Source organism: Xenopus laevis, chromosome 8S (assembly GCF_017654675.1).
Source record: "Xenopus laevis strain J_2021 chromosome 8S, Xenopus_laevis_v10.1, whole genome shotgun sequence".
NCBI lineage: Eukaryota > Metazoa > Chordata > Amphibia > Anura > Pipidae > Xenopus > Xenopus laevis.
The window spans coordinates 13,035,584-13,062,742 of record NC_054386.1 but is presented as its reverse complement, the minus strand read 5'-3'; the positions used below and the strand labels follow the sequence as shown (position 1 = coordinate 13,062,742).

At 38.6% G+C, this 27,159-nt stretch overlaps 1 protein-coding gene across 3 annotated transcripts in view; it reads right to left on the bottom strand.

Moving 5' to 3' along the window:
* Positions 1–7,895: 7,895 nt before the first annotated feature.
* Positions 7,896–27,159, bottom strand: part of frmd6.S (FERM domain containing 6 S homeolog) — a 115,647-nt gene continuing 96,383 nt past the window's right edge. For all 3 annotated transcript variants that reach the window (XM_018232347.2, XM_041574718.1, XM_018232346.2), the window contains exons 6-14: positions 22,237–22,423; positions 19,457–19,612; positions 17,094–17,159; positions 16,148–16,216; positions 14,697–14,871; positions 13,450–13,776; positions 11,850–11,969; positions 10,350–10,441; positions 7,896–9,015 (exon numbers count right to left, since the gene is read on the bottom strand). In XM_018232347.2, coding sequence (XP_018087836.1) covers positions 8,731–9,015; positions 10,350–10,441; positions 11,850–11,969; positions 13,450–13,776; positions 14,697–14,871; positions 16,148–16,216; positions 17,094–17,159; positions 19,457–19,612; positions 22,237–22,423 — 1,477 coding nt within the window. In that variant the 3' untranslated portion in view covers positions 7,896–8,730. The remainder of the gene's footprint in view (positions 9,016–10,349; positions 10,442–11,849; positions 11,970–13,449; positions 13,777–14,696; positions 14,872–16,147; positions 16,217–17,093; positions 17,160–19,456; positions 19,613–22,236; positions 22,424–27,159) is intronic.

Below are 27,159 nucleotides of genomic sequence, written 5' to 3'. Positions count from 1 at the left end.
ACATCCTGAGACAGAAAGATCATCTAAAAACATCTAAAAAAAAAAAAGCCAGCACAGTTCTGGAAAAACATTCTTTGGATAGATGGCAAGAAAAAAGTATGGAGAAGGTGTGGAACAGCTCATGATACAAAGAATAGCACATGATGTATAAAACATTTGGGAGGCAGTGTGATGGTTTGGGCGTGCATGGCTGCCAGTGGCACTGGGACACTAGTGTTTATCCATCATGTGACACAGGACAGAGGCACAAGAATGAATTCTGAGATGTTCAGTGACACTGTCTGCTCAAATCCAGCTAAATGCAGTCACATTGATTGGGAGGCGTTTCATAATGACCCAAAACATACAGCCAAAGCAACCCAGGAGTTTATTAAAGCAAAGAAGTGGAATATTCTTGAATGGCCAAGTCAGTCACCTGATCTGAACCCAATTGAGCAGCATTTCACTTGTTGAAAACTAAACTTCTGACAGAAAGGCCACAAACAAACAGCAACTAAAAGCCGTTGCAGTAAAGGCCTGGCAGAGCATTAAAAAGGAGGAAACCCAGAATCTGGTGATGTCCATGAGTTCAAGACTTCAGGCTGTCATTGCCAGCAAAGATGAACATTTTATTTTCAGTATTTAAATTTTTCCATTTACTTTTGAGCCCCTGAAACTTTAGTTCCTCACATATTTATGCAATCTTTTTGTTCAACCCACTGAATTAAAGCTGATATCCTTAATCTTATCGGACAAGATTTATGCTAATGATACGTTCAATGAAATATTTAATGCCTTCATTCACAAGAACGTTTCTCTATTTATTTTTGCATTGTCAGGTTTTAACTTGTAAGGAAAGAATAACAGGTCTATTTATTTTATTTTACTTTATTATCCTTATATTTTTATATTTTATGTTATCTGTATTTTCCTTTTTTTTTTATTATTATTATTTTTCATGTCAAATGTTCTGACCGTTATGCTTTAGAATATTTCTTTTGCTCCTTGTTGAAACATTTTATGTTTAACATATTGTCAAATTCTTGTATTTTAATGAAAATCTCAATAAAAAGAATTTCAAAAGAAAGAATGAATTAAAGCTGAAAGTCTGCAGTTCAACTGCATCTGAGTTGTTTCATTTAGAATTCATTGTGGTCATGTACAGAACCAAAATTAGAAAAAAAAGTTGTCTCTGTCCAAAGATTTATGGGCCTAACTGTAGTTACCCCTATATGTTTGCACAGGTTTATAAACACAAAATAGAAAGGACTCAAGACACGGTGTTACAGCACAGATCTGCCAGAATGTATTTATTACAGATATACAATAAATAACAGCTTTATACACTGTAAAATCTTATACAAATATTTTAGACATCGGAACAAATGTGTTTACATACATATACTGTTTTTTTATATCCAGAACCAATGAAACATCTTCCATTCTTATTATTCCCACTGTACTATATGAAGTGGGCTACTCTTTACTGGATATTGTTGTCAACTCTGAAATATGATGTATAACAGGTAAAAATTGTGATTGGCTGAGAGATTCTATAGCATTAACCTCCATACGGGTGACTTGCAATCACTATATTGTGCAGACGTTGCATATTAGCAGGTTGTGAAGTTGCTCAGCTTAGAAAGTGAAGTTAGAAGAGTCCACTTCCAGGCAAAGCCACATCTCAAGACTTTCCTCAGCTGACCGCAGTCAATTGGCTGAATCGAACAGCAGGTGGTGCTGTTGTATCAAATTGATTCGTTTTAAAAACTCGTAAAACAATAACATGGATTGCAAAAGTGCTTAGAAGGGGGCTCTGAGCAAGTTTACATCACATTTGTTTTGAGGGTTTACTTATGTAGTTATATAAATATGGGGGTAGTTTGTGATATTCGGACTCACCCCCGGCAGTGATCCCCAACCAGTGGCCAGTGAGCCACTCGTGGCTTGTATGTTGCTCCCAGTTGTCTCAAAGCAGGTGCTTCTTTTTGCAAGTTTTGGTTGCATTAAAACCACCTGTACTGCCAAACAAAACCTCCTGTAGGCTACCAGTCCACTACTAAATAACCAAGGAACTTTTTGAGTCTCTCCCCAACTCTTTACAACTGAATGTGACACCTGCAGTGACGGACTGGCCCAACGGGATACCAGGAAAACTCCCAATGGGCCCAGGTGTCAGTGGACCCTCTTGCTTCTAAATAGTGATGGGCGATTAGATTTGCCTGTCACAAATTTGCAGCGAATGTCCGCATTTCGGGAGAAATTCGCCCATCACTGCTTCTAAACATTTGGCCTATTTCATGGTCATTTCATATTTCTTTATGGGGGAAAATGTGTAATAATGGGAGAATATAGTAAGTAGAATAAAGATGTTGAGTGAGGAGAGGAAAAATAATAGTTTGGTCTACAGTTTTCTGGTGGGCTCCCAGCCGACACTGGGATGATGGGCAAAAAGGTTAGGGACTCCTGAGGTTAGGGACTCCTGCTATATAAAAACCGACAGCTTTTCATTCTTTTGAACACATGACACTTTCTAGGGCTATGTACCAAACATTCAGCAGCCGTGATATTTTTACTGTACATATATCCAAGGCTTTAACGGAGAACTCAGCCTCCCACGAATAAAAACCCCTACCCTGTACCCTACATAGTCCCCCCTCCCTGCACTCCCCCCACATAGGTAATTACATCTATAAGTGCCCCATATCCTTTACTCACCTATAGGTGTAGAGTAAGTGCAGCGGAATTCATGTGTGCTATCTTCCGGCTCTTTGGATTTCTTCGGCCCTCTTCCTTCCCCTTGCAATTTCCGTCACTTTTGGCGCAGTTGCTACAAACTGGATAACTGTGCATGAGCCAATACAGTGTTCACTTCCCAAAGAAATCTGAAAAGCCGGAAGATGGCGCCTATGAGCTCCGCTGCACTTACTCTGCACCTATAGGTGAGTAAAGGATTAGGGGCACTATGTAGGGTACTGGATAGAGGTTTTTATTAGTGTGGGGGGGGGTTGAATTCTCCTTTAGGGTAGAAGTACATGGATGACTTGCAAGCGATTTCGGCGGATCTGATACACTGCACCAAAACGCAGGCGTTAAGTCAGATGCAAAGGAAAATAAAGTAAGCACCACAAATATCGCATGGTGTTGCAGCGTTCATCCAATACGATACGACTGATGGATGCAGATGCTGCACGCTGCATTCCGACAGTCGTGTCGCATGAATGCTGACATTGCTATAGCTTACCTTATTTTCCGTCGCATCCGACTTGACGCCTGCATTTTGGTGCACCGCGTAGGATCTGCCGAAATCGCTTGCAAGTCATCCGTGTACTACTACCCTTAAAATACGGAATCCACCTGCCCATACAACCTGAGGAACTGACACGTCCCATCTGCTGAATGCTACCTGGAAACATGGCTGCAATTGGCATCTCGTTATTTATCTGGCCCCACACAGCTAATGAATCAAATGTCTTTTCCACCACCCTCCAAATGTAGCAATTTTGCCTGTAGCAGTAATAGTTACACAGACGTCAGTACAAAATCCTATGCCGACATCAGAGCTAGAATGACCTGCACCCAATTGTTACCATACTAAGCATTCCTGTACGGAAAGCATTTTAGGACATCATTAGGAGAACACACGTCCCTGCATGCGCTCGCGTAAAGAAGAAGTATGCAGACTCGTCTCTTATTATACTCACTTATCAGAAGAAACTGCAGTCACACCTTCGTGCTGCCCACATTTGCTGTTGCAATTGCCCCCTCGTGGCTCATTCCTCAGCCCTCCCTCCTCGGTCCTCAGCTCTCCCTCCTCAGCCCTCCTTGAAAAAGCTCTCCCTCCTCAGCTATCAGCTTGGCTTACGAGCTTAGGTCTGAGCATGGAGGGCTGTGGACGGAGGGCTTTTGTAATGAGGGCTGAGGAGGGAGGGCTGAGCACAGAGGAGGGAGGGCTGAGGAATGAGCCACGAGGGGGGAGCTTGCAACAGCAAATGTGGGCAGCACAGAGGTGTGACTGCAGTTTCTTTGGATAAGTGAGTATAATAAGAGACGAGTCTGCATACTTCTTCTTTATGAGAGTGCACGCAGGAGGGTGTGTTCTCCTGATGATGTCCTAAAATTCGTTCTGTATGCCTGCCCACCTATATACAGAGCTTTGTAGCTTTAGTTATACCTAATACAGAATGGGAACAGCATGTACAAAGAAGTGTTGCTAGCATTATCCTGCACTATACAGAAAACACAGTATTAACACTGATTATATGCAATGAGTGATGTAAAAAAATCTTTTGATACAAAAACAATACAAAAATATTTTTTTTTCCTTGCAAAAGCACGAATGTTAGAAAAGGGACAATATTTAAGTATTTAGAAAATACATTTAGTAAAAAAAAAACATTTTCATATGAAATAGATACTGTGCTATAATGTGATACATGTGCTGCGGCTCTTAGCGAACACACCAATCAGAATGATTTTTCTTTTCTCCAAGCGCTATTTCCATGAATCAGATTGGCCAATGGCAGTGCTGTGTTTGCCCCAGCCAGGCCTGTGCATTATGCACTAACTAACGAAGCAGAGAGTCACAGAGCCATATTTGCTGAACACCGCTAGAAGAAAGTACAGAGCCACCAAAGCTGACATGCTTTGTCTCTGCCTTCAGCAGCTTCATATGCCCAAACTAAAACATTTGCACAGTTTTAACATGGTCCTCTCTTCACCTGGAGGAAATCCGTGTAGGCAAAATGTGTCATCTGCCCTGTAAAGTGTCTATAAACAACTCCCTGTATGAGTGGGTATACCTCAAATGATTGTGAAAATGAAATTTTAATATAAGCTTCCTCTTACTGAAATAAGAAACTTTCTAAATACAATCAATTAAATATTCTGCATCGTTTCTGATATAATAACATTTATTTTCACTATCCCTATCTCAGCATCTGTTTCTCTTCATTCTCTCTTCATGCAGCAGTTGGGTGTCAGATAGTCATTGACAGTTAGATCCAATTTATCCTATAGGAGGTCTCCCTTTCCTATCAGATGAATTAGAGCTCACTCAAATGACTGATTCCAGTATAAACAAAATCTAACAAAATAACTGCCTTTTGCACAAATTCTGCATGTAGAGAGACATGATGTCTGGTGATTTAATAGAGTGAGCTCTAATACATATTCTAGGCAAAAGGAGACCCCCTATAAGATATTTTGGATCATTCATCTGACACCCAACTCCTGAATGAAGACAGAATGAAGAGAAACAGATGCTGAGAGAGGAATAGTGAAGATAAACTTGATTATATCAGAAACAATACAGAATTTTTAATTGATGCTGAGAGACTTGATTATTTTACAAACTGTACCAAATTTTTGCATGAAGCTTATATTAAATGTTCATTTTCGCAATGGTTCCTCTTTAAAGGATTTTTGTATTGTAGTTTTAAAAATGGGGGAGGGGTGGAAGTGCATACATTTGTTTGGTTAAAATATCTACAAAATGGGTTTTCTAAAAAAAACAGAAGTTAATTTGCCGTTCTCTACACCAGCAAAGCACAACTTCTGGCCCAACAAACTACTAAAAGTAAAATCCTCAGCATCCTTGGGCAGCTAGGGATTTGTTGAATATCACTGATCTGTTAATGCTAGGGATGCACCGAATCCACTATTTTGTGTTCGACCGAACCCCCGAATCCTTAGCGAAAGATTCGGCTGAATGCCGAACCGAATCCTAATTTGCATATGCAAATTATGTGTGGGAAGGGGAAAACATTTTGTACATCCTTGTTTTGTGACAAAAAGTCACGTGATTTCCCTCCCCGCCCCTAGTTTGCATATGCAAATTAGGATTCGGATTTGGTTCGGTCAGGCAGAAGGATTCGGCCGAATCCTGCTGAAAAAGGCCGAATCCTGGCCAAATCCTGGCCGAATCCCGAACCGAATCCTGGATTCAGTGCATCCCTAATTACAGTTGCCTTATGTAGTGTCCTGCATGTGAATTGTGAGCCCTTCAATGTATCATTGTACAAACAAGCTAAAATTAGCATTTGTTTAATGAGCCTATAAGACCCATAGATATATATATATATATATATATATATATATATATAAATATATATATATATACACACATACACACACACAAGTCCAACTTTATATATTTTACAGGAATTTTTTTTTTATGTATTAAAATACTTAATGAGATCAAATGTCAAAAAATAAAACCCAAAATTCGATATGTACCATTCAGCGTGTACAATTAAGCGCTGGGCAAAGCAAATGTCTGAGAATGAGTGCCACTTAAAGGAGAACGTTCAACTGAGATTTCTTTCTGAAAAAAAGGAGTTTTTGCATATTATGGTAGTTACTCATTCAAATGTTAGTCAGGATATTACAAATTTTAACTGCAGGCCAAATCCATATAACGCACGTGAAACGTCAAATATTGAAAATGCTGAAATAACTTCTGCATGAAATATTTCCCAGCAAAATATGTGCAATAAAATTGTATACAGTTTCATACGAGGAGTTATTTCCCCTTTTTAATTGCTCACTGTGCTCTTCTAGGCAGTTATGCAATTTACATGAACTTATTTAATTGTTTTTAGATCTCATAAGACAGTTTGTTAGTGGTTGGTACACTGCCAATATCATATTGTCTAACTCATGGTTCTACAAAATAAGCATGAGGATTGCATGCTCAATAACTATAAAAAGTCAAATTTTATAGCATCAAAAACGTACATAAATCAGCAATTGGCCCTACGCGTTTCAACCACATGGGCGGTCTTCATCAGGGGAAAAATACATCAAAAGTACAAAAAGGGATAAAAAGGCATGCCCCTGATGAAGCCCACCCATGTGGTCGAAACGCATAGGGCCAATTGCTGATTTATGTAAGTTTTTGATGCAATAAACCTTGCCTTTTTATAGTAATTGAGCATGCAATCCTTATGCTTATTTTGTATTGACTTGTTTAGGAGGCTTCAAATGTGCAGCATTATCTATTTGGGTATGCGCCTTCCAAATTCTAGTTCTAACTCATGTTAGGCTCAATGAGACAGGAGAAACAGAATTGAGCAGAGAAGCATCAGGAGATACGTCCTGCATCTGTAATGAAACCTCCGCCGCTCAATACGGCCCTTTACTGGACAGACCAGCAGAGGGCTCAGAAAAACCCATTATATTATACAGTATGTATATGTCTCCTTTCAACATGAGTTCAATGAACAGTGTCTGTGCTGAACATATATTTTGCCTAGTGTTTAATTATGGAAAATATGTTTGTTTTTTGCTTGAGCTAAACATGGAAAGCAAAGAAACTAATTAGATTCCCAGAGGACGATAAGCAGAAGTCCATTGTGCTGGCGTATTATCTGTCCAATGGGGATCTAATTATCTACCTTGCAAAAACCAAACATGGAGTAGCTTCAATTTCCCTGTTCGGCCTGTTCATTTCATGAAATCACAAAAATCATAGATTTGTCATGATTAAAGCGGACCTGTCACCCAAAAATTAACAGCTGTATAATTAAAGTATTTTTCAAATAAAACATGAAATCCAAATTTGTTTATTATTAAAGCATTCATAGATGTTGTAAACTCATTTAAAAATCTCAGCTGTCAATCAAATATTGCCTGCTCCTCCTCTATGCCTTAGGCATAGAGGCGGAGCAAGTAATTACTTTCACTTTCCATTCAGCACTTCCTAGATGTCACTGCTCTCCCCACATTCCCCCTTTCTCTTTATCATTTAATTGTGTAGCCAGGGCATGGGGATGGACATCAGGTCCCCCATTCTGGTGCACAAACAAGATTCTGAGATGATACAAAACTTGCCTTAATAACAGTGTCCACAAAATGGCTCCTGCCTGCTTGCTATAATTATGAATTCCCAGACAGAAGGAAACAAGATTCAAATAATTTATATAGTGTAATTAAAGTTTATTTTTCTTGACTAATGTGATAAAATAGGATTTGTAATAATTTTTTCGGGTGACAGGTCCCCTTTAAAAAATAAAAATGTATGTTTAGCTCAAGTCCTATTCACTAAAATCATGGTATAAAGTCCGTTCAAGAGTGCACTGTAGAATGAATATGTATGTAAAATAAACACTAATATTTTGGTGATCATTTACCTTTTCAAATCATGACACCAAAGTAATTCCAAAAATGTTTAGAGTGTCTTCAAAGCTTCGAGCTGCTGTATGCTTAAATTAAATAGAATGAGTGCTGGACAAGAAGCTTCAGAAAAGGAAATCGGCTTCCAGTAAATGGGCATTATACATCCTCAGGTTTCACATAATACACAATTTCTTCAAGAGAATATTAACGTGGCATTATTGCTGTTTATAACACTACAGGTCTTGCATTATTCATGATACATCCATCTGCATTGGGATTACAAAAAAAAACAATGTTCATTTTTCCTATGTGTAACACATTTTAAACCACTGTTAATTCCATTCTTCCTGACTGGCAAGAGTTTTTCTTAGCTTTGGCTTTCCAATGGCACGGAATTCCGACATGTGTTCTTGATGTGTAAAAGATAAAAAATATCCTGGATGCAAAAGTCAGAACAAATATGGTACCTTGGCTTTTCAAAAAATGTAAAACGCACATCGTTTCTGTTACTGGAAATAGGTCTATACAAGTTTGATTATTTCCATCAAACTGAAACGTTCTTAGAGTCATATTGGTCTTCCTCTATGTTGTTTGGCAAAGCAGGCAGCCAGGCCTGAATATAAAAATTCTGGGTTACACTACAAATTCTGGGAAGTTGTCGTGGGCGAGATCCAAAGAAAAATATTGACTTGCTTTCTTGGCTGCAAGAGGTTCTTTAATGTTGGTGCATTGTTGAGAAAGACAGCCATTGCAGTAAAGGCCTCTCTCATGCAGGTTGTGACCGCAGCCAAATGTAAAGCTCTGGGCTGTTTCCTGATTGAGGGCAGCAATTTGTAAAAAGTCCTTTTGGTATAAACGTATGTCATCCAGACTTAAACTGTGCCGGTCTGTGGAAGTCTTTGGTTTTCTGCAAGCCGTCTGTAAAATAATACAACATAGAATTCGATTGTAAGATAACATTGGTTAGGTGTTGTATCATGAAACTCCATAAATGGAAATAAAAAAAAGTATAAATGTAAATATAAATAACATATGTTATATGTACAGTAATAACAGAAATGTCAGATGTTCCCAGTTTTTACTGGGAATGTTTGCAACAACCAGGGAGTCTGTACTTAGGTAGAAATCACAGTCAAATATAAAATTACAAGAAAATATTAACTGTAGGTAATAATATGCAGTAACTGGGTTTAACAATCATTTGGGAACAGCTAGCCACTTCTTTTTAATTGTTCCAAAACTCCTCAAATATACAGTATTCTCCCTGGCAATTAGGGATGCGCCGAATCCAGGATTCTGCTTTTTTTTCAGATACGGCCGAATCCTTCTACCTGGCTGAACCAAATCCGAATTTGCATATGCAAATTAGGGGCAGGGAGGGAAATCGCAAGACTTTTTGGCACAAAACAAGGAAGTATATAAATGTTTTCCCCTTCCCACCCCTAATTTGCATATGCAAATTAGGATTCGGATTCGGTATTTGCCTGAATCTTTCGCAAAGGATTTGGGGGTTCGGCCGAATCCTAAATATCGGATTCGGTGCATCCCTACTGGCTACTCATTCCACTAATTACACATCTTACCAGTATTTATAGCTACCAGGGATGCACCGAATCCACTATTTAGGATTCGTCCGAACCCCCAAATCCTTCGCAAAAGATTCAGGTGAATACCGACCGGAATCCTAACACATTAATTAGAATTTAGGTTCTTCTGCTACTGGTAATGCAGTCCTCCCATGCCCCACCCTGGAGCTCTGAAAAGTTAATGCAGGGGGTGGCCTCAATCATCCCTCAAAAAAAATACAGACCCCATTGTATTCTGTTTTAAGATTTTCACAATCCCATATTCCCTTATTCATAGGCAGTGCTTGCTGACAGCACCTTACCCAAAGTCAACACAGCTTCCCATGAAGTAAAGTTACAATTACTGGGGTTGCCAAATGTTAGGCCCCCCAGTTATTATATTTGCTTGCCTGATACCCCGAGACAGTGCTCCTGTTCACTGAAATTACACTGGCTTGGGTAATTCTGTATGATCATCATGGATTGATCTTCTTCTGCTTCTTCACTGTAGACTGAAAGAGCTGGCTTCTTGCTTTAAGTTCTTTTCACTATAAGCAAACATAAACTATTGCCCAGCCCAGGTAAGCGATTATAATTACATGCCAAAAATGTGGCATCCTCCAGTGATTATAACTTTACTTCTCCTTTCATATTTTTAGTCACAAAAGAACAAAAAAAGTCCTGTACCTGTGGTAAAGAGTCAATGCTTTGGCCACGCAGCTTCACTACAGTTTCTGAGGAACTAGAAGTTGATGAATTTACTTCTTTAACAACCAGACCTTAAAAATAAATTTAAAAAAACATAAAAAGATGTATATTCACCTCCTTCCTCCGATGTCTCATAACATAAGTCACGTTATCTTTGCAACTGTATTAAACGTATTTTTGCAAACTTTGTTCCCCAGTCTATACTATTAGTACATTTAAAAAATATACAGCTCAGGCTGCCCTAATACAGATTTGGCAAAGTGTTTGGCAAACATTGGATGAGAATGATGCCTGAGGCTGGTCACGCCTGACAAATACGTGAGAAATATGGCCAGGTCTAAAGTTATGGGATTTTTAAAAGCATATTTATCAAATGGTGAACTCGACTGATAAATACAATTCAAAGAATGAATAGAAAGTGAGTGAGTTTTTCTGTGGTGACTTCTAATCTCACATTTTGATAAATCTGCCCCTTAATTTAGATATTTTGGTCAATGAAGCTGGCTCTATAAGCATGGATGAAACTATGCACCAGATTCCAGCCCCCTGAAAATCTTCCCTCTACACAGGCAAAATCAAGGATGTGTGGATACAACCCTAGGCCCATTAGAGAGACCTCCTTCCCTCTTTCTTCCCGAAATACCCTAGGGCCCACAATCAGATCAGCTTAAAGGGATACTGTCATGGGAAAAAAATTTTTTTCAAAATGAATCAGTTAATAGTGTTTTGAAATCTGACATGGGGCTAGACATTTTGTCAATTTCCCAGCTGCCCTCAGTCATGTGACTTGTGCTCTGATAAACTTCAATCACTCTTTACTGCTGTACTGCAAGTTGGAGTGATATCACCCCCTCCCTTTTTCCCCCCAGCAGCCAAACAAAAGAACAATGGGAAGGTAACCAGATAGCAGCTCCCTAACACAAGATAACAGCTGCCTGGTAGATCTAAGAACAACACTCAATAGTAAAAACCCATGTCTCACTGAGACACATTCAGTTACATTGAGAAGGAAAAACAGCAGCCTGCCAGAAAGCATTTCTCTCCTAAAGTGCAGACACAAGTCACATGACCAGGGGCAGCTGGGAAATTGACAAAATGTCTAGCCCCATGTCAAATTTCAAAATTGAATAAAAAAAAATTTGTTTGCTCTTTTGAGAAATGGATTTCAGTGCAGAATTCTGCTGGAGTAGCACTATTAACTGATTAATTTTGAAAAAAAATTTTTTTCCCATGACAGTATCCCTTTAATATCGCTCACCTCAAGGTGGACATATTGGGGAGAGATTCACTTGTTGGAAACATCGCCAAACTAGCAGATCTCTGTATGTATGGCCAACCTTAAATATGCATGGAACAACACCCACTAGATACATTCTGGGAATCCTCATGCATGTGAAGTAACAAGGAAAATAAAGCAAGATAATGATATCCTGGAATGCTTAAAACTAATTGGCGAATCCAAAAATAGTAGCAGTTTACCTGAATGTCCATTAAGTTGTTGGGAAACCAGCATGTCTTCTGTGATGTAAATACACAAGTCAGGGCTGATATTCAAGGGTAAGTCAAGATCTTTTGGATCATCAACCAACATCTCTATTTCTGTAAATAAGTTATTTTTTACACTCATTAGTATGCATGCAGTGTACATAGATCTTAGTATGTTAGAATATAATTTAATAACATTACTTAAAAACAAATGTCCTATTTATCTACAAAGTAAAATGTGGTTGTTAGAGATGTGATATATATGATTTATAGCAGAATATTTAATGAATCATATGTAAGTGTTTATTTCAGTGTTACATAATGAAGAAAATCAGTTATACAATACTATTGCTTTAGGGATTAATCGGCAGGCTTCAGCAGTTTTCTAATACACAGCATACTTCCGCTCTACTGAAATCTAATAGGGCAAATTAACAACACCAGTCGATGATTGTAAGGAAAAGGCTCTTTGCACTATACAAAGGGATATTGTTTTTTGAAACTAGAGAAGTCTTTCTAATGAAAGAATATTAAAAGTTCATTTAAATGGAATATACTGTACAATTGCAGCTGCGAGAGCAGGGAGGCATCTTTCTCACATTTGTATATGTGTGTATATATATATATATATATATATATATATATATATATATATATATATATATATATATATATATTTATATTTACACACACATAAACATGCTTGTCAACAAGCCCTTCTGTCAAGTTTAATGAATCTGGGCAGAAGAGCTGGATGTGATGAAAATTTTAGCGCAGCATGGCGATTAGAGAAGTAGAACATTTAGCAGGGGTCCCTTAGTTATCTGTAGGCTGCAATGAATACAACCTAAACATAAAATTTTGCATAATAAAAGCAAAAATTATTCTAATCCAGTTATTTGCAATTGTCATTAAAAACAGAAATCTGACTTCCATGCTGTTTTCTGCAGTGCTAGTTCTAAATGCATGAACCATTTCCAAAATGTTCTGTAGCAGAAGTCAATTGGAGTCTTGGCTGGAGGAGAGTTTGCTGCTACTACATTGTTGTAATGTTACATGTACAGTATTTAGAACTAGCACCACAGAGAATAGCACGAGAAGGCAGCTTTTTATAACATATAATTATTATATGGAATTAAGGCAGCTTTTGAGAACAATAAATTATTATATGTATTGAATGTATTTTGGAAAGGTGTTTTTTATGCAAAAACCCTTTAATCAATGCATGATCAAGACATAAGATCAAGATCAAGACCTAAAATTGCCAAGGGGCAGAAGGAAAGCTCAAGCAGATTCCATAAAGCCATAGCAGATGGGTGAATAATTCTTCCTTCCCTCCTACTTAGCTTGAGATCTCAGATTTGACCTAATTGTGTTTTCAGGACTGCAGATTTACTTTAGATGATACTTGGAGATCTAACAATACAATTATGTTTGGTTTAATGTCATTCACTGTCAAAAAAACATCCTTCATTTGTTTATGTTTCACAAGATTAAATAAAATATGATCAATCAAATCATAGTACTGTTGTTATGGAGGGGGTCTAAACAAAAATCTGCATAACAAGCTGGTAGTTCCATCTATGAAAATTACCATCATCTTGAGAGTCATCTTCCAGCCTGTCCTTCCCAGCACTCTCAGCCCCAGAAGTGCGGGAGCTGCTGTTGCTCATCATTGAGCTGCAGGTTTTCAGCTTTCTGTGAAGCGAGAAGCTATCCTCTGTCCCAATGTCCCTGTGCTTGGTATCAGCCTCTATCCCTGAGGTATGTGAGCTGCTGTGGCTTGTTGTGGAATTCCTGGAGAGACGCTTGTGCTTGACACTGCCCGCACTGCTGCCACTGGCACGAGAACGCTTCTCTAACTGATCCATGTCCTGGTCCAGAGTGTCACTGATGTATGATTCCCTGTACTGTTTCTTTTCTGAAAGGCAAAGGGACATATATGGAGAATGCTTAACTTGCAAGAATCCTATTTTCAAATCATATGTTCGTTTTAGAAGTTAAAGGGGAACTATCACGAAAATGAAATTTAATATAAGCTTCAGCACGCTGAAATAAGAAACTTTCTAAATACTATCAATTAAATATTCTGTACCATTTCTGAAATAATGACGTTTATCTTCACTATCCCTCTCTCAGCATCTGTTTCTCCTCAATCTCTCTTCATGCAACAGTTCATTGACAGTTAGATCCAATATATCTTATAGGGAAGCTCTTTTTGCCTAGAAGATGTATTAGAGCTCACTCTATTAAAATCACCAGACTTCACATCTCTCTACATGCAGAATTTGTGCAAAAGGCAGTTATTTTGTTAGAGTTTGTTTGTACTGGAATCAGTTATTTGAGTGAGCTCTGATTCATCGGATAGGAAATATTTATTTAATTAATTCTGTTAAGCAGCTTGTAAAACTCTTTACTTTTGTATTACTATAAGAAGTATAAAACAGAATTAGGCACTAATCTCATTGGTTTACCTAAAAAAAAATCTGCTATTCTTTTCTTTGTGCAGCAAAATACCCACGCACTCTTTAGATTTCCATTCAGGTCTGGAATAGTAGGGTAGCCCAATGGGGATCTTACACTGCAATTTTATTCCTAACAAAGCTTACATTCCCTGCTGATGCCTGTTCTTCCATTGCTCTACAATTCTCTTATTGCTATTTAATTTGAATTACTGCCGTCAATAAACAGAATGTACTTGTGCTTCAGCTATACTGTTTTTGCAGCGAGACCTGGAATATTTGGCTCGTTCTTAAAGAAAAATTATACTATTTAAACTGCATGCTTTGTGACCTGTTTGCAGTCTTATACATATGAAGTAACAATATACAAATCAGATACCTTCATGTTCTTCTAGCTTCCGGACTTGGCGCAGAACAGGTTGAAGGTTCATATAGAGGCGGTGACTATTGCTAAGCAGCTGAAGGAGATGCCGAGAGCGGACAGAGCAGCCAGTGTAGTAGATCAACTTTCTGGCTGAGGGTAAGCCATCTGGTAAAATTTCAAATTTCTTCCCCTATTCAAACAAAGAAAAAAAACCAATAACTTTAATTGCACAAGAGGCCACCCCATCACAAAAATGATAATGAAACAAGAGTAGGACCACTAGCCCAGAACCATAAAAATGCATTCTGCAAAACTATATCAGATCCTACCATACCCTGCTGCATGTTCTATTATAAAGTTACTTTTAAAAAATTGTAACGTATAAAGGCTTGAGTGAATGTGAGCATAATAACCAGAACACTACTTCCTGCTTTTCAACTCTCTAATTTTGAGTTAGTCAGGGAATTTAAGGGGGGCTACATGGGACATAACTGTTTACTGAGTTTTCTTTTTGACCAGGTCAAATTCAAAAGCAAACTGTTATGACCCATGTGGCCTCCCCTAAAGTCACTGATTGGTTATTGCCTGGTAACCAATCAGTGGAAACCAAGAGAGCTGCAAAGGAAGTAGTGTTCTGGCTTTTATGTTACACATCCAGTCACTCCAGCCTTTATACATTACATTTTTGGCTAACCAACTATATTAGAAACATTTTTTATTTTGCACAGCCTATTTATTTACCCAATTTTTATACTGAACAATTCCTTCAACATTTTATGAATAAAATGCCAATTACAAGAAATATACTTTAGAACATTTATCATTATTTTTATATCATTATAATGAATAATATACCAAGGACAGGACATTCATTATGTTTTCTAGAACCACAGTACTCAGGGTATAAATATATAAGGTCAGAGAGAGCATATGGAGCTTCTTGACGGCTATTTGCTTTCATTCACACATAGTGCACGATGAGCCACACACGGTAGGGCAGCCTTTAAATTGATCCATTCATTTGAGCAGACAGTCCAAACAATCTGCTGCGTTTCCTCTTCACTTCTTCATCTGCTGATGTGCCATACACTGGCTGGCTCACACTGGTTTATCGGCAGATTATAAAACTTGCCCGACCCCTAACAGACTGATATCCAATGGATCAGTTGACATAAACGTACTAAATCACATATAAACTTTATGTTTGTAAAATTTGTATGTGTATGGCCAGATTTACTGTTTAACCAGTAGCATTCCGCAAAGAAGGGTAGTGCTCATTTTAACAATGCGGTTTGCTTCAACCCTATTCCACCAGAAATTCCCAGAATGATTTTATTACAACCAGAAGTAACTGCAAAATTACTGGAGGCACTAGGTCACCTGTTCAAGAAACCAATAAACTTTGTGTCTAATTATTGTAAATATAAGCCCCTCTATCATTTCTTTTTCTGTAATGATTAACTTACCACAAATATTAGTTTTCCCACATTTGTCCAAGGGAAGTCATACAGCAATTGCTTCTCATCACCTGAACTCTGTAAAAATAAAAAAAGTGAGAATTGCTGCTCACATTAAAAAATTGAGATCCAGCTGCTCGCATGGGCTCCCACATATTAAGGTGGCCATACACTGGCAGATTAAAGCTGCCGATATCAGTCCATTAGCCGATTCAGCAGCCTATCTGCCAGTGTATGGGGGCTTCCAACGGGTCTCCCTGGTCGATATCTGGCCAATGCGGTAATGCAGCATTTTCAGCCATATTCACTTCAAGGAAAACATGAAGCACTGACCCATTCACAGTGTTGTGCCAATATATGCACTCTGCTAGAAAGGTCCTTACTCCATATGGATGTTTTATACATCAGTATCTGGGTCATGCTTGGTGCCGATATGTGATCTTTTCAAGAATATGCCCACCTCATTCTAAAATCACTTGTCAGTTTTCTAAGCCACTCCTTAATGCATGCGTCTGATCGGCATTAGTCGCTGGATGTGTGAACAACCACATACAGAATCAAATGGCTTAAAATCATCTGATTGTAAAAATATATTAATTAAAACTGCAGTCTGAACAAACTCTTTTACTAGGTACACACAGGCAAATAAAGCCAGTCAATATGGGTCGTTTTCATTTCAGATTGAGCACCTCTTATCGGTATATATAAACCCTTTTTTGGAATATATAAGCGGAAAGAAGTCTTGAATTTTGTACCTGCATTGGCTACTGCAGCCTTATAATGGACCCTCAACCATGGTTCAACCAAATTAGTTCACTCATTTCACTGTAACTTATTAGTGGAAGAAAGACCATGTCATAAAATAAAATCCTCAACAGACTCTCTCATAGCAAGGTAACTAGCTGTGTAGCCCAAATATAGACCATAATGAACATAAAAATAAAGAAGTGCGAACCTGAAAAATTTGGATTCCTCTTAATGTGAGCCCAAGCATCAATGACGCTTCAATTTCTCTTTTATCCTTTAAGGAGAAAAACATGTTAACTCAGTATATATATATATATATATATATATATATATATATATATATATATATATATATATATATATATATATACACACACACACACATGTACAATATGTAAATATATATACTATGCAAGTACACACAATAAACTTGAACCATTATTTATTCCTGTGTGTTGGGGCCATTGTTTCATCTTACGTGAAAAATGCAATTCCCTGGTGCAACAGTTTCTTATGGATTAGCCTTTAGGCTGATCCCTTCAGCAACCAGTCTGCTCCGTTCTGATAGGGTTATCTGTGAGAGTGCTCAGAGAATAAATAGGGCCAAGTAGGTCAGAAAGGAGTATTGGCATAGCTTTCCCTATAAAACAAAATTCCATTGAGTTAAGACTACATGTTATTTACTATGTGCGTCAAGGATGTCCAGCCTCCAACACTGGTAGCTGGGGGATAGCTACATATGAGAGAGGTAAAATAGTTATAGCAGTGAGACTATCAACTCTATTGTCTTGTCAAATTTTAAATAACAATTGAATCCAGAATGCTTGAGACCTGAAATTTTCAAGATAAGAGTCTTTCCATAATGTGGAGCACTACTGCTCAAGTTGGTGACACACAGTGAGATACACACATTTTGGAACCGTTTAAAACTCAGTGGAGTGCATTACTTTAACATAATATGCTTTATTATAACAGAGAAGAAGCAAGTCAGTTTAAAACAAGGAATACTTTACTAAAAAGGACACACATTGCTGTATTTCAGATCCTTTTGGATAACAGGTTTAAGGATAATAGATCCCACACCTGTTCTTTAAATAAACTGTTGATATGTTATAGACTGGGACCTATTCTAAGAAACCTTTTAGTTGATATGCATTTTCCTTAAGGGCAGAGACAAACGCTCAGATTGGGGGAGATTTAGCTGCCCGGCAATAAATCGCCTCTTCTCCCCAAACTGCCTTCTGCCGGCTAGAATCTAAATTGCCGGCAGGATGGCACTTGGAGAGCTTTGTTTTCGGAAGTAGTTCAAAGTTTCCTTGTGAGGCAACTTTCGGAAAACAAAGCGAACCGATTGCCATCCCACAGGCGATTTACATTCTAGCTTGCAGAAGGCAGTTCAGGGAAATTAGCCGACCCAAAAAAGAGAAGATTTGTCGCTGGGCCTAATCTTCCCGAATCTGAGTGTGTCTCTGCCTTAAATGACCCCAGTGACTTTGAGGCTTCACTTTTATCATTATCCTTTTTTATTGATTAATTTTTCATTCAAGCCATGTCCAATTCATATTCCATTCCAGCTTTTTAATTGCTGCCTGGTTTCTGTGGTAAGTAGCAATAACAATATATTAGCAGTTAAAATCCTAAGAGCTGCACACTTAAGATATGCAAATAATTGAAGGAAACACAGAGGAAGGTAAACATGGGCCAAATGGCATTCATGGCTTTGTACAACAGCACTGCAGAATGACAGCTTCTCTTATATAAAACAGAAATAGATTTATATAAGTGCTGAATCAACAGAACAAACTTGCAAAACATGTAAATTGTATTTTCACTGTCTATTAAAGGGGTTTGTTTACCTTCTAAACAATTTTTTAAGTTTAGTTGTTTTCATCTTTTATTTTTTTACTGTTTCCCCGAAATGTACGTTTAAAGTTTAATGCTTGTGTCTCTAGTGTTTCAGTCTGGCAGCTCAGTGTAGAGTCCTGCAGCCGGTCGGGTACCCGTGGGTTACCCCTTAAAAAAAAAGCGGGCACCCTGCGGAATGAGGGGAGGATTTTCAGGTGCGGGTATATTTCTATATCTTAGAAATTGGTTCCGCGCAGGACTCTAGCTCAGTGATCCAGGTGCAGATTCTGAACTGTTACATTTAGTTGATACAATTATTTGATACATTTCTTAGCAGCATCTGTGGAATATTAGCAACTTTTGTATCAATTCTAACAGCTGCCTTTAGGGTGGTGGCACACGCTGCTATTCGGCAAGATTAGTCGCCCAGGAACTCTCCTCTTGTTTGGGTGACTAATCTCCCAGAAATGCCTTCCCACCGGCTAGAATGTGAATCGCTAGCAGGACGTCTGAAGTTTCCTCGTGAGGCAACTTCGGGTGACTTCGGAAAACGCCCGCCGGCGATTCACATTCTACCCGGTGGGAAGGCATTTTGGGGAGATTAGTCGCTCGAAGAAGAGGAGATTTGTCACTGGGCGACTAATCTCCCCGAACAGCAGCGTGTGTCTCTCCGTGTATGGCCATCTTTACTCACTAAAATGCAAGTGCTCTCAATCTGTCCCTTACCTTATACAATTTGTAGTAATGCACAGCAACATCATCAAGCCTGGCTGCCTCTTTAATATACATAAGGTGTGCTTCTGACACGGTCATTGAAAATTGGTCACGATGAATGTTTGGAATGTACTTTAAGATGTAGTCCTTCCCTCTCTTCTTTATCACCTGCAAAAATGGAATCAGACCTGGTAAGTGACTATGCATACTCCCACCACAGAAAGAAATAAGGAAGCATTATTTTAATGAAGGTTGTTGAACTATCTCAGTGGCAGCTGAACCTCTTACAGTTACAGTATAAGATCACTGTGGAAGGTCATTGTAGCTGAACGCCATGTTAATTTCCATTTACGTGTTATGCTAATAACAATGGTGTACATGGACTGTTGGGTTTCTGAATGTCTTAATTTTTCAGGGATGATTCTGTCCCAGTAAACGTTTAGTATTTAATAGGGGTTCTGATGCCTCAATGGACTGTATATTGAACAGAAGAGCATTAGATAATCCACAAATATTGTGAGACTGTCTTGGATGATACAGACACCAGGAAAATATAGACTCCCTGCAGTTTAAAAGCTGAAATCACTGGAGATGATGGGGCAGAAATATATTTGAAATGTATAGTATTTTCCAGCTGTGTTATTACTTCAGTTCCAGAAACTTCTCTTTAGATAAATGTACTCTAGTAACATCAGTGCATACATTGCCTACAACTGATCAAATACACTGGGAGACATTTATCAACACTGGGCAAATTTGCCCATGGGCAGTAACACATGGCAACCAATCAAATTGTTGCATTCACTGTTCTACCTGCAGCTGGCTGAAGTTAAACAACTCACTGATTGGTTGCTATAGGTTACTGCCCATGGGCAAATTTGCCCAGTGTTGATAAATGAGCCCCACTGTTCCATTCATACATACAAATGCATATTTGTTCACATGGTTTAAGCATTTATGTTTCAGTACCTTAAAGGGGTGGTTCACCTTTGAGTTAACGTCATGATTTATTTTTTTAAATAGTTTTGGACTTATTTGCCTTCTTCCCAGCTTTCAATTGGGGGGTCACTGGCCCCATCTAAAAACAAAATGCTCTGTAAGGCTACAACTGAATTGTAACTACTTATTTTTATTACTCGTCTTTCGATTCAGGCCTCTCCTATTGCTATTCCAGTCTCTTATTCAAATCAATGCAGGGTTGCTAGTGCAATTTGGACCCTAGCAACCAGATTGCTGAAACTGCAAACTGGAGATCTGCTGAATAAAAAGCCAAATAGCTAAAAAAAAAAACACAAATAATAAAAAATGAAAACCAATTGCAAATCGTCTCAGAATATAACTCTCTTCATTATATTAATAGTTAACTCAAAGGTGAACAACCCCTTTAATGCAGTGACAAGAAACACAGTGGGAAGTGATACACTTTGTGCAGAACAATGTTATTTACAGCTGGTGGCTCAGTAGAAGGATATTTAAAGATGCATACACTGGAATACATTTCCTTATGTACTGTTTTTTCATTGCGGAGGAGTAAGCTACTCGTGCACTTACCTTTCCATGAACAATTAGCAACTGCCTGGCACCAAGAAAAATAAACAAGGGTATGCAGGGTTCTGTGTACCACTCACTGTTATCTTCTTCTTGTGCATGTTATTTACAAGCGCAAAGCACAAAATTGTGTGCAGTTCATAAATACTATTAACAAAGAAACTCTTGTGCTTATACATCTATGAACTGGCATTAATGCACTAGTTTATGATGTGCTTGCAATTGTGTACAATAAGTACAGGCCACTGGGATACAAGTAAACCTTATTATAACTGTTGCCTTGAGGAGATGTTACTTTTAGGTATGGATGCACCGAATCCTTCTGCCCAGCCGAACCAAATCCTAATTTGCATATGCAAATTAGGGGTGGGGAGGGAAATCGCGTGGCTTTTTGTCACAAAATTCCCCCCCCTTCCACCCCTAATTTGCATATGCAAACTTTGCATATGCAAACTTTGCATATGCAAACTTTGCATATGCAAATTTTGCATATGCAAATTAGGTTTCGGTTTCCGGTTTGGTTCGGTATTCGGCCAAATCTTTCGCAAAGGATTCGGCTGAATCCAATATAGTGGATTCGGTTCATCCCTACTTTTAGGGCTCTCTTTTAATGTTGCACCAACATATGCAGCTGGCACAAAGTACTTTACACTCACATTGGTAAATGGAGTGTGTATGTTTTTGCATCCAATTGTGTTACCTAATAAAGCGTATTTTTGTGTTGACGCTGCATTTTCTTTAAAATCATACTTATGCCACTGCAAGTGTAATCAGCCAGTAAATTACCTAGTGAATTTCCCTATACAGTTGTAGTGAGGAAAATTCGCTATAGAATGTCCACTATAGATAAAAGATCTACATAGGATATTAGCAGGGTGAATATGACCCAGAATATGAGATGCAAATACAATGGTAGTTTACCAGCCTGAACCTGCAGAAATTCTTCTAGGCAGAAATGTGTTTTTATGCTTTTAATAAATTGGTGAATATGCCAAGTTCTGTAATTGACAAATTTCACCTGGCAAAAAGATTTAAAAATTCAAGTGTAATTAATGCTCCAAAGCATGTCATTTGCTCCTCTTAAGTAAATTTCCATTTTTGGTAAAAATACTTCAAATTTTAACTTTTATCCTTAATAGCTGTAACTGCATGCAGTCCATACAGAAGAAATAATATTTCAAAAACACATCACAATGACAATAACATGACTTCCGGAGAGAAGAAGTACTTGCATGGAGCCTTACCCAAGGAGGGAAGTAGGCTTCTGGGTCAAAATATTTTCTGTAGTGCTTGTTCCTTTTGAAGTTGCCGAGATCCGCCTGAAGTGCAAAGGCGGCCAGTAGGAAGTAGGCTTCTTCTCTCTGCGTGCACTGGGAATGTAGCACTTGTTTTCTCAGGTGGCAGTAATAGTAATATCTTGCTGTTCTGTCACTGAAAAAAGAAGAGCCCAATGGAGATTGCTGAATAACTAGGAAACAATTAGACACAAACTACATACACTGTCCTAGTAAAGATCCCAGTCCTGATATAAACCAATGGATACAGTCTAGTGTCTGGTCTAGTTCATTATCTCATTGCAATTGTAATGGCTTATCTTTTTTATATATGATATTTTGTACCTGGCAGCTCCTAAAAAAAAAGCATTAAATAAAAATCTATAGCACTAGTATAGCACACATACACATAGGGGCACATTTACTTAGGGTCGAATATCGAGGGTTAATTAACCCTCGATATTCGACCGTCAAAGTAAAATCCTTTGACTTCGAATATCGAAGTCGAAGGATTTTGCGATATTCCTACGATCGAACGATCGAAGGAATAATCGTTCGATCGAACGATTAAATCCTTCGAATGGAACGATTCCAAGGATTTTAATCCATCGATCGATGGATATTCCTTCGATCAGGAAATTGTTAGGAAGCCTATGGGGACCTTCCCCATAGGCTAACATTGGCCTCGGTAGGTTTTAGGTGGCGAACTAGGGGGTCGAAGAAATTTTTAAAGAGACAGTACTTCGACTATCGAATGGTCGAATAGTCGAACGATTTTTAGTTAGAATCGTTCGATTCGAAGTCGAAGGTCGAAGTAGCCCGTTCGATGGTCGAAGTAGCCATATTCGACCATTCGAAATTCAAACTATTTTTCCTCTATTCCTTCACTCAAACTAAGTAAATGGGCCCCATATTGATTTGCCTTATTTAATTGGTAAAAACTCTGCTTATGCTCTGGATATTCCTTCTGGAGCTGATTCTTGCTGAATTTTTCAAGGATATAGAGAGGTCACTGTAGGACAAGAATGTGCAACGTGTAGCCTAACAGCTGCTACCAAACAAAATCCCCAGTTCCCTCTTCAGCCAATACTGGGAGATGCAGTTCAACAGCAGCTGTAGAACCTTGACAGATTCCTGTCTTAGGAAATAGATGTGGCTTACATTAATCTCCACACACAGGTTCCTGTTTTAGTAGGTGAAAAGAATACAAATTTAGGTGGGCACCATGTGAACTGCAGCTGGCGTGCAACATTACATCATTCATACAGGAGCTTAGATACAGAATATACAAAGTTTTGTTTTTATGGTCCCAGGAAGTGCAAAAACGTCTTTAATGGTTCACGAGTAGGAAATAATGGCATGCCTTTGTTTTCCGAAGTCGCCCGCAGTTTCCTCGTAAGGCAACTTCGGGCGACTTTGGAAAACAAAGCGTTCCGAGTGCCATCCCACCGGCTAGAATGAGGAGGCAGTTTGGGGAGATTAGTCTCCCCTAAGAAGAGGAGATTTCCCCGAATTGCAGTGTGTGTCTCTGCCCTAACTGTAACAGGAAAATGTGTGGAAGCAAAAGACAGAACCTTGTCTGTTAATTGGCTCGTGTGATCTAACATGTATGGTTTGCTTGGTTTGTTTGTGTGCACCGTGAATCCTAGGATCCCAGGGGGCCGGCCCTTATTTTTTAAAATGGCAATTTTCTATTTATGATTACCCAATGAAACATACTACTAAAAAAGTATATTATTATGAAAATTGTTTATTTACAAGAAGCAGGGTTTTGCATGTAAGCTGTTTATGCAATATATTTTTATAGAGACCTACATTGTTCGGGGTATAGTTATTCTTTAATTAAACACTGTCAAAACCCCTGCTTATTGCTTGCCAGGTGGGTGGCCAGCACCCGCTTGGCTGTAGGAGTCTTAGACACTTTCAAGTGGCCCCAACCTTTTTTGGATACCAGTATATGTATCAGTGTCCTTAGGTAAAGGCTAAGAAAAGATTTCACAAGGAAAATGTTATTCAATACATCGGTTTCCCTCGAATGGAACAGATTTACCACATTTCCTGCAGAACCTCATTTATTTGATGAAATCCAGATGTTATTTTGGAATTGTGCTGATGCCAGTAGCTTTCCGAAAAATGAAAACAGTGGGACTGTGATACAACAAATGGCTACGCCCTAAGGCAAGAACATCTGCAAGGCCAGTGACGCACATAATCGCATGCTTTGTGAGGCTGCAAAGTGCTATCAAAGGAAATGTGCAATGCAAACAATGGTTCTAGAAAGGGAACAGGCAACTAACCGTGTTTCAGCCCAAAACAGCATCAGTGACAAAGTTACAGTTACAGCTTATTTGTTAGGGCAGATTGTGTGTTCCTTTGTAACAGTATACCTTTAACTGAATTTAATTGAACATTATTGCTATTGGTAAACTAGAAGTCTGTGATGTGCACATGAAATGTTCTCCTCCCCATCACTTTTAAGGTTTATGAGCTAAATTAATCAACTGTAAAAGTTGCAACATACTTGTTTGTATGAAAGCAACATATGTTTTAGCTCCTGCCCCTTTAATGTGCCTGTTGGGCCATGATAATGCATTCCAAGCATAGTGTATATATAAGTGTGTGAGTGCAAGTATTAGGAAATAAAGAGATCTTTAGGGTGGAATGTATAGGGGAATGCGGGAGGAGGCATGGCTGTGGAACACAGGGAAGCACAGAATATTGTGCTCTATGAGAGTTTAGGTGGGAACCTATACTGAGATGGAATAGTACAGAGAAAAGTATAGAAAATAAAATGAGGCATAAATCAAAGGTTATGTAAAAAAAAAAGTCACTGACGCTCCACATGGTTGAAAGTACAGTGATAAAGGCCTCCTTAAGGCAAAACCTTGTTACTCTTAGTACAGTGGGGATAATTGCCTATTATTGCCCATGGGTCTTACTTCATGCATTACCAAGCAATGGCTTTCTGATGCCTTCCACTGCACTGAAATACAGGAGTTAAAGGGAACGAAAGCTCCAATCAAAGGGGGGTGCCAAATGATAGTGTGCCTCTCAAGTACTGTAATGATTTAGCCGATAACCTGAGCCAGTGCTTCTGAGCAAGTGATCCTCTTGCTTCCTTACCTCTTTGCACAGGTATGCCTGTGCCGTAGAATTAAATACCAGACTATAACAGAGAGACGGCTTTTTCATTGTGCTGTGCATGTGCCGGCTGCTGGACTTTAAAGAAAGAGAAGGGGAGGAAGAGGATCACTCACTCGATCACAAATTCCCTAGGCCAAAGCTTTTTGCTAATGCTAACTAGTCCAAGATATCTGGTAAGCTAATACTATCCTTTGGGGGGAGGGGTGCCCTAACATTTGGCAACCACCTTTGATTGGAGCTTTCCTTCTTCTTTAATGGAGTCCATACTATATAAATCTGGATTAAAACTTTTGAAGTTGGCTTAAGTTTTTTTAGAGTTTTGCTGGACTTAACCTCAAATTCAGAGTTAAACGTGCAAAACTGCTTAATTCAAAATTTGGAAAGGAAGTTCAGATGATTTTGAATTTTTAATGCTTTCCTGGTGCAAGCACATTTTTCTCCAATTCAACTCCTCCAATTCCCCTGGTATAACAGGTAAGGGAAAACAGTGACTCAGTGACTATGTTATCATTAATGGATGACTAAATCATATGTTTAATTCTTCCTTTGCATTTTAAAATCAATGTCTTTCCCATGAACTCTTTGGCACCTTGCTGCCGGTGTGACAGACATCTTACAACACTAGCAAGGAACTTGGCAAGTCATGGCAAAGACCAAGCAAAGCAACAGAGAGACAGCATAAGATGATGGTTTGTGTAGGTATTCCCCTGTACTAATTACAGTCCAGAAGGAAAATTATAGCGTTTAGTCTTCCTTTAAAACACATTTAGCTTACAAAAAACGAATTCGTAGTTGCAAAGATTTGGGAGAAATGATTACAGCTTTCAGGACTGGTAGCTCTAAACCAGATTTCCCTGTCCCTAACAAGGTTGCAGCTGAGGTCTGCTGTTCAACTCACTTTAAACTGGCAATTCACCTTTAGATTAACTTTTATTATGACTTGAATAAGTATGGGAGGACAAGTGAATCGTAAGGTCAGTAATAAAATAACACCAATACCAATAAAATTGTAGATTTAAAGAACGATAGTGTTTGGCTGACGGGGTCTCTGTGCAGTGCCCTGCATACAACAGCAGAGCTATAACTGACAAAGGGACAGATGATTGAGCTCCAGCCACAAAGGTCTTATTATGCTACAAAAAACACATGTGACTATTTATCTTGGGCTCCAGGGAGCGTGCAATAATGATTATACATGGACTATCATCCCTCCTCATGATCTAAACAAACACTTGTTGGTATAATTACTAGAATTTGTTATGGTGAATTTCATTGGATATTGCCGTGACAGTACCCCACGTACTCCTATAACCTGTCCACTTCTGAAGTATAAATTATTGGACTATAAAACATAGTAGTTTTTCATATCACAGACTGCAAGTATCCCTAGCCTGTGGATCTCAGTAGTTCCACATCAGCCTTAGATATTTAGATATAATTTTTAAAAAACTATATGAAGCAAAAAAACCATACTGTTTAAGCTGGCCATAGACGCAGAGATCCGATCGTACGAATCAATGTACGATTTGACTTTCCCATCTCCCGACCTGCCACTAACCATAAAGATCAAAGTCTTACCATTGAGATCAAATATAAAGTTGTAAGAACAGATCAGCCGATGTTCTGCCCCTGACAGTAATAGTTAAATAGTTAAAGCTGGTGACAGTCTCCCTCCGAAAATCGTATGATCGGCAATACACGCAGAGATATTACCCGCAGCCGACAGAAATTTTCTAACCTGTCCGATCG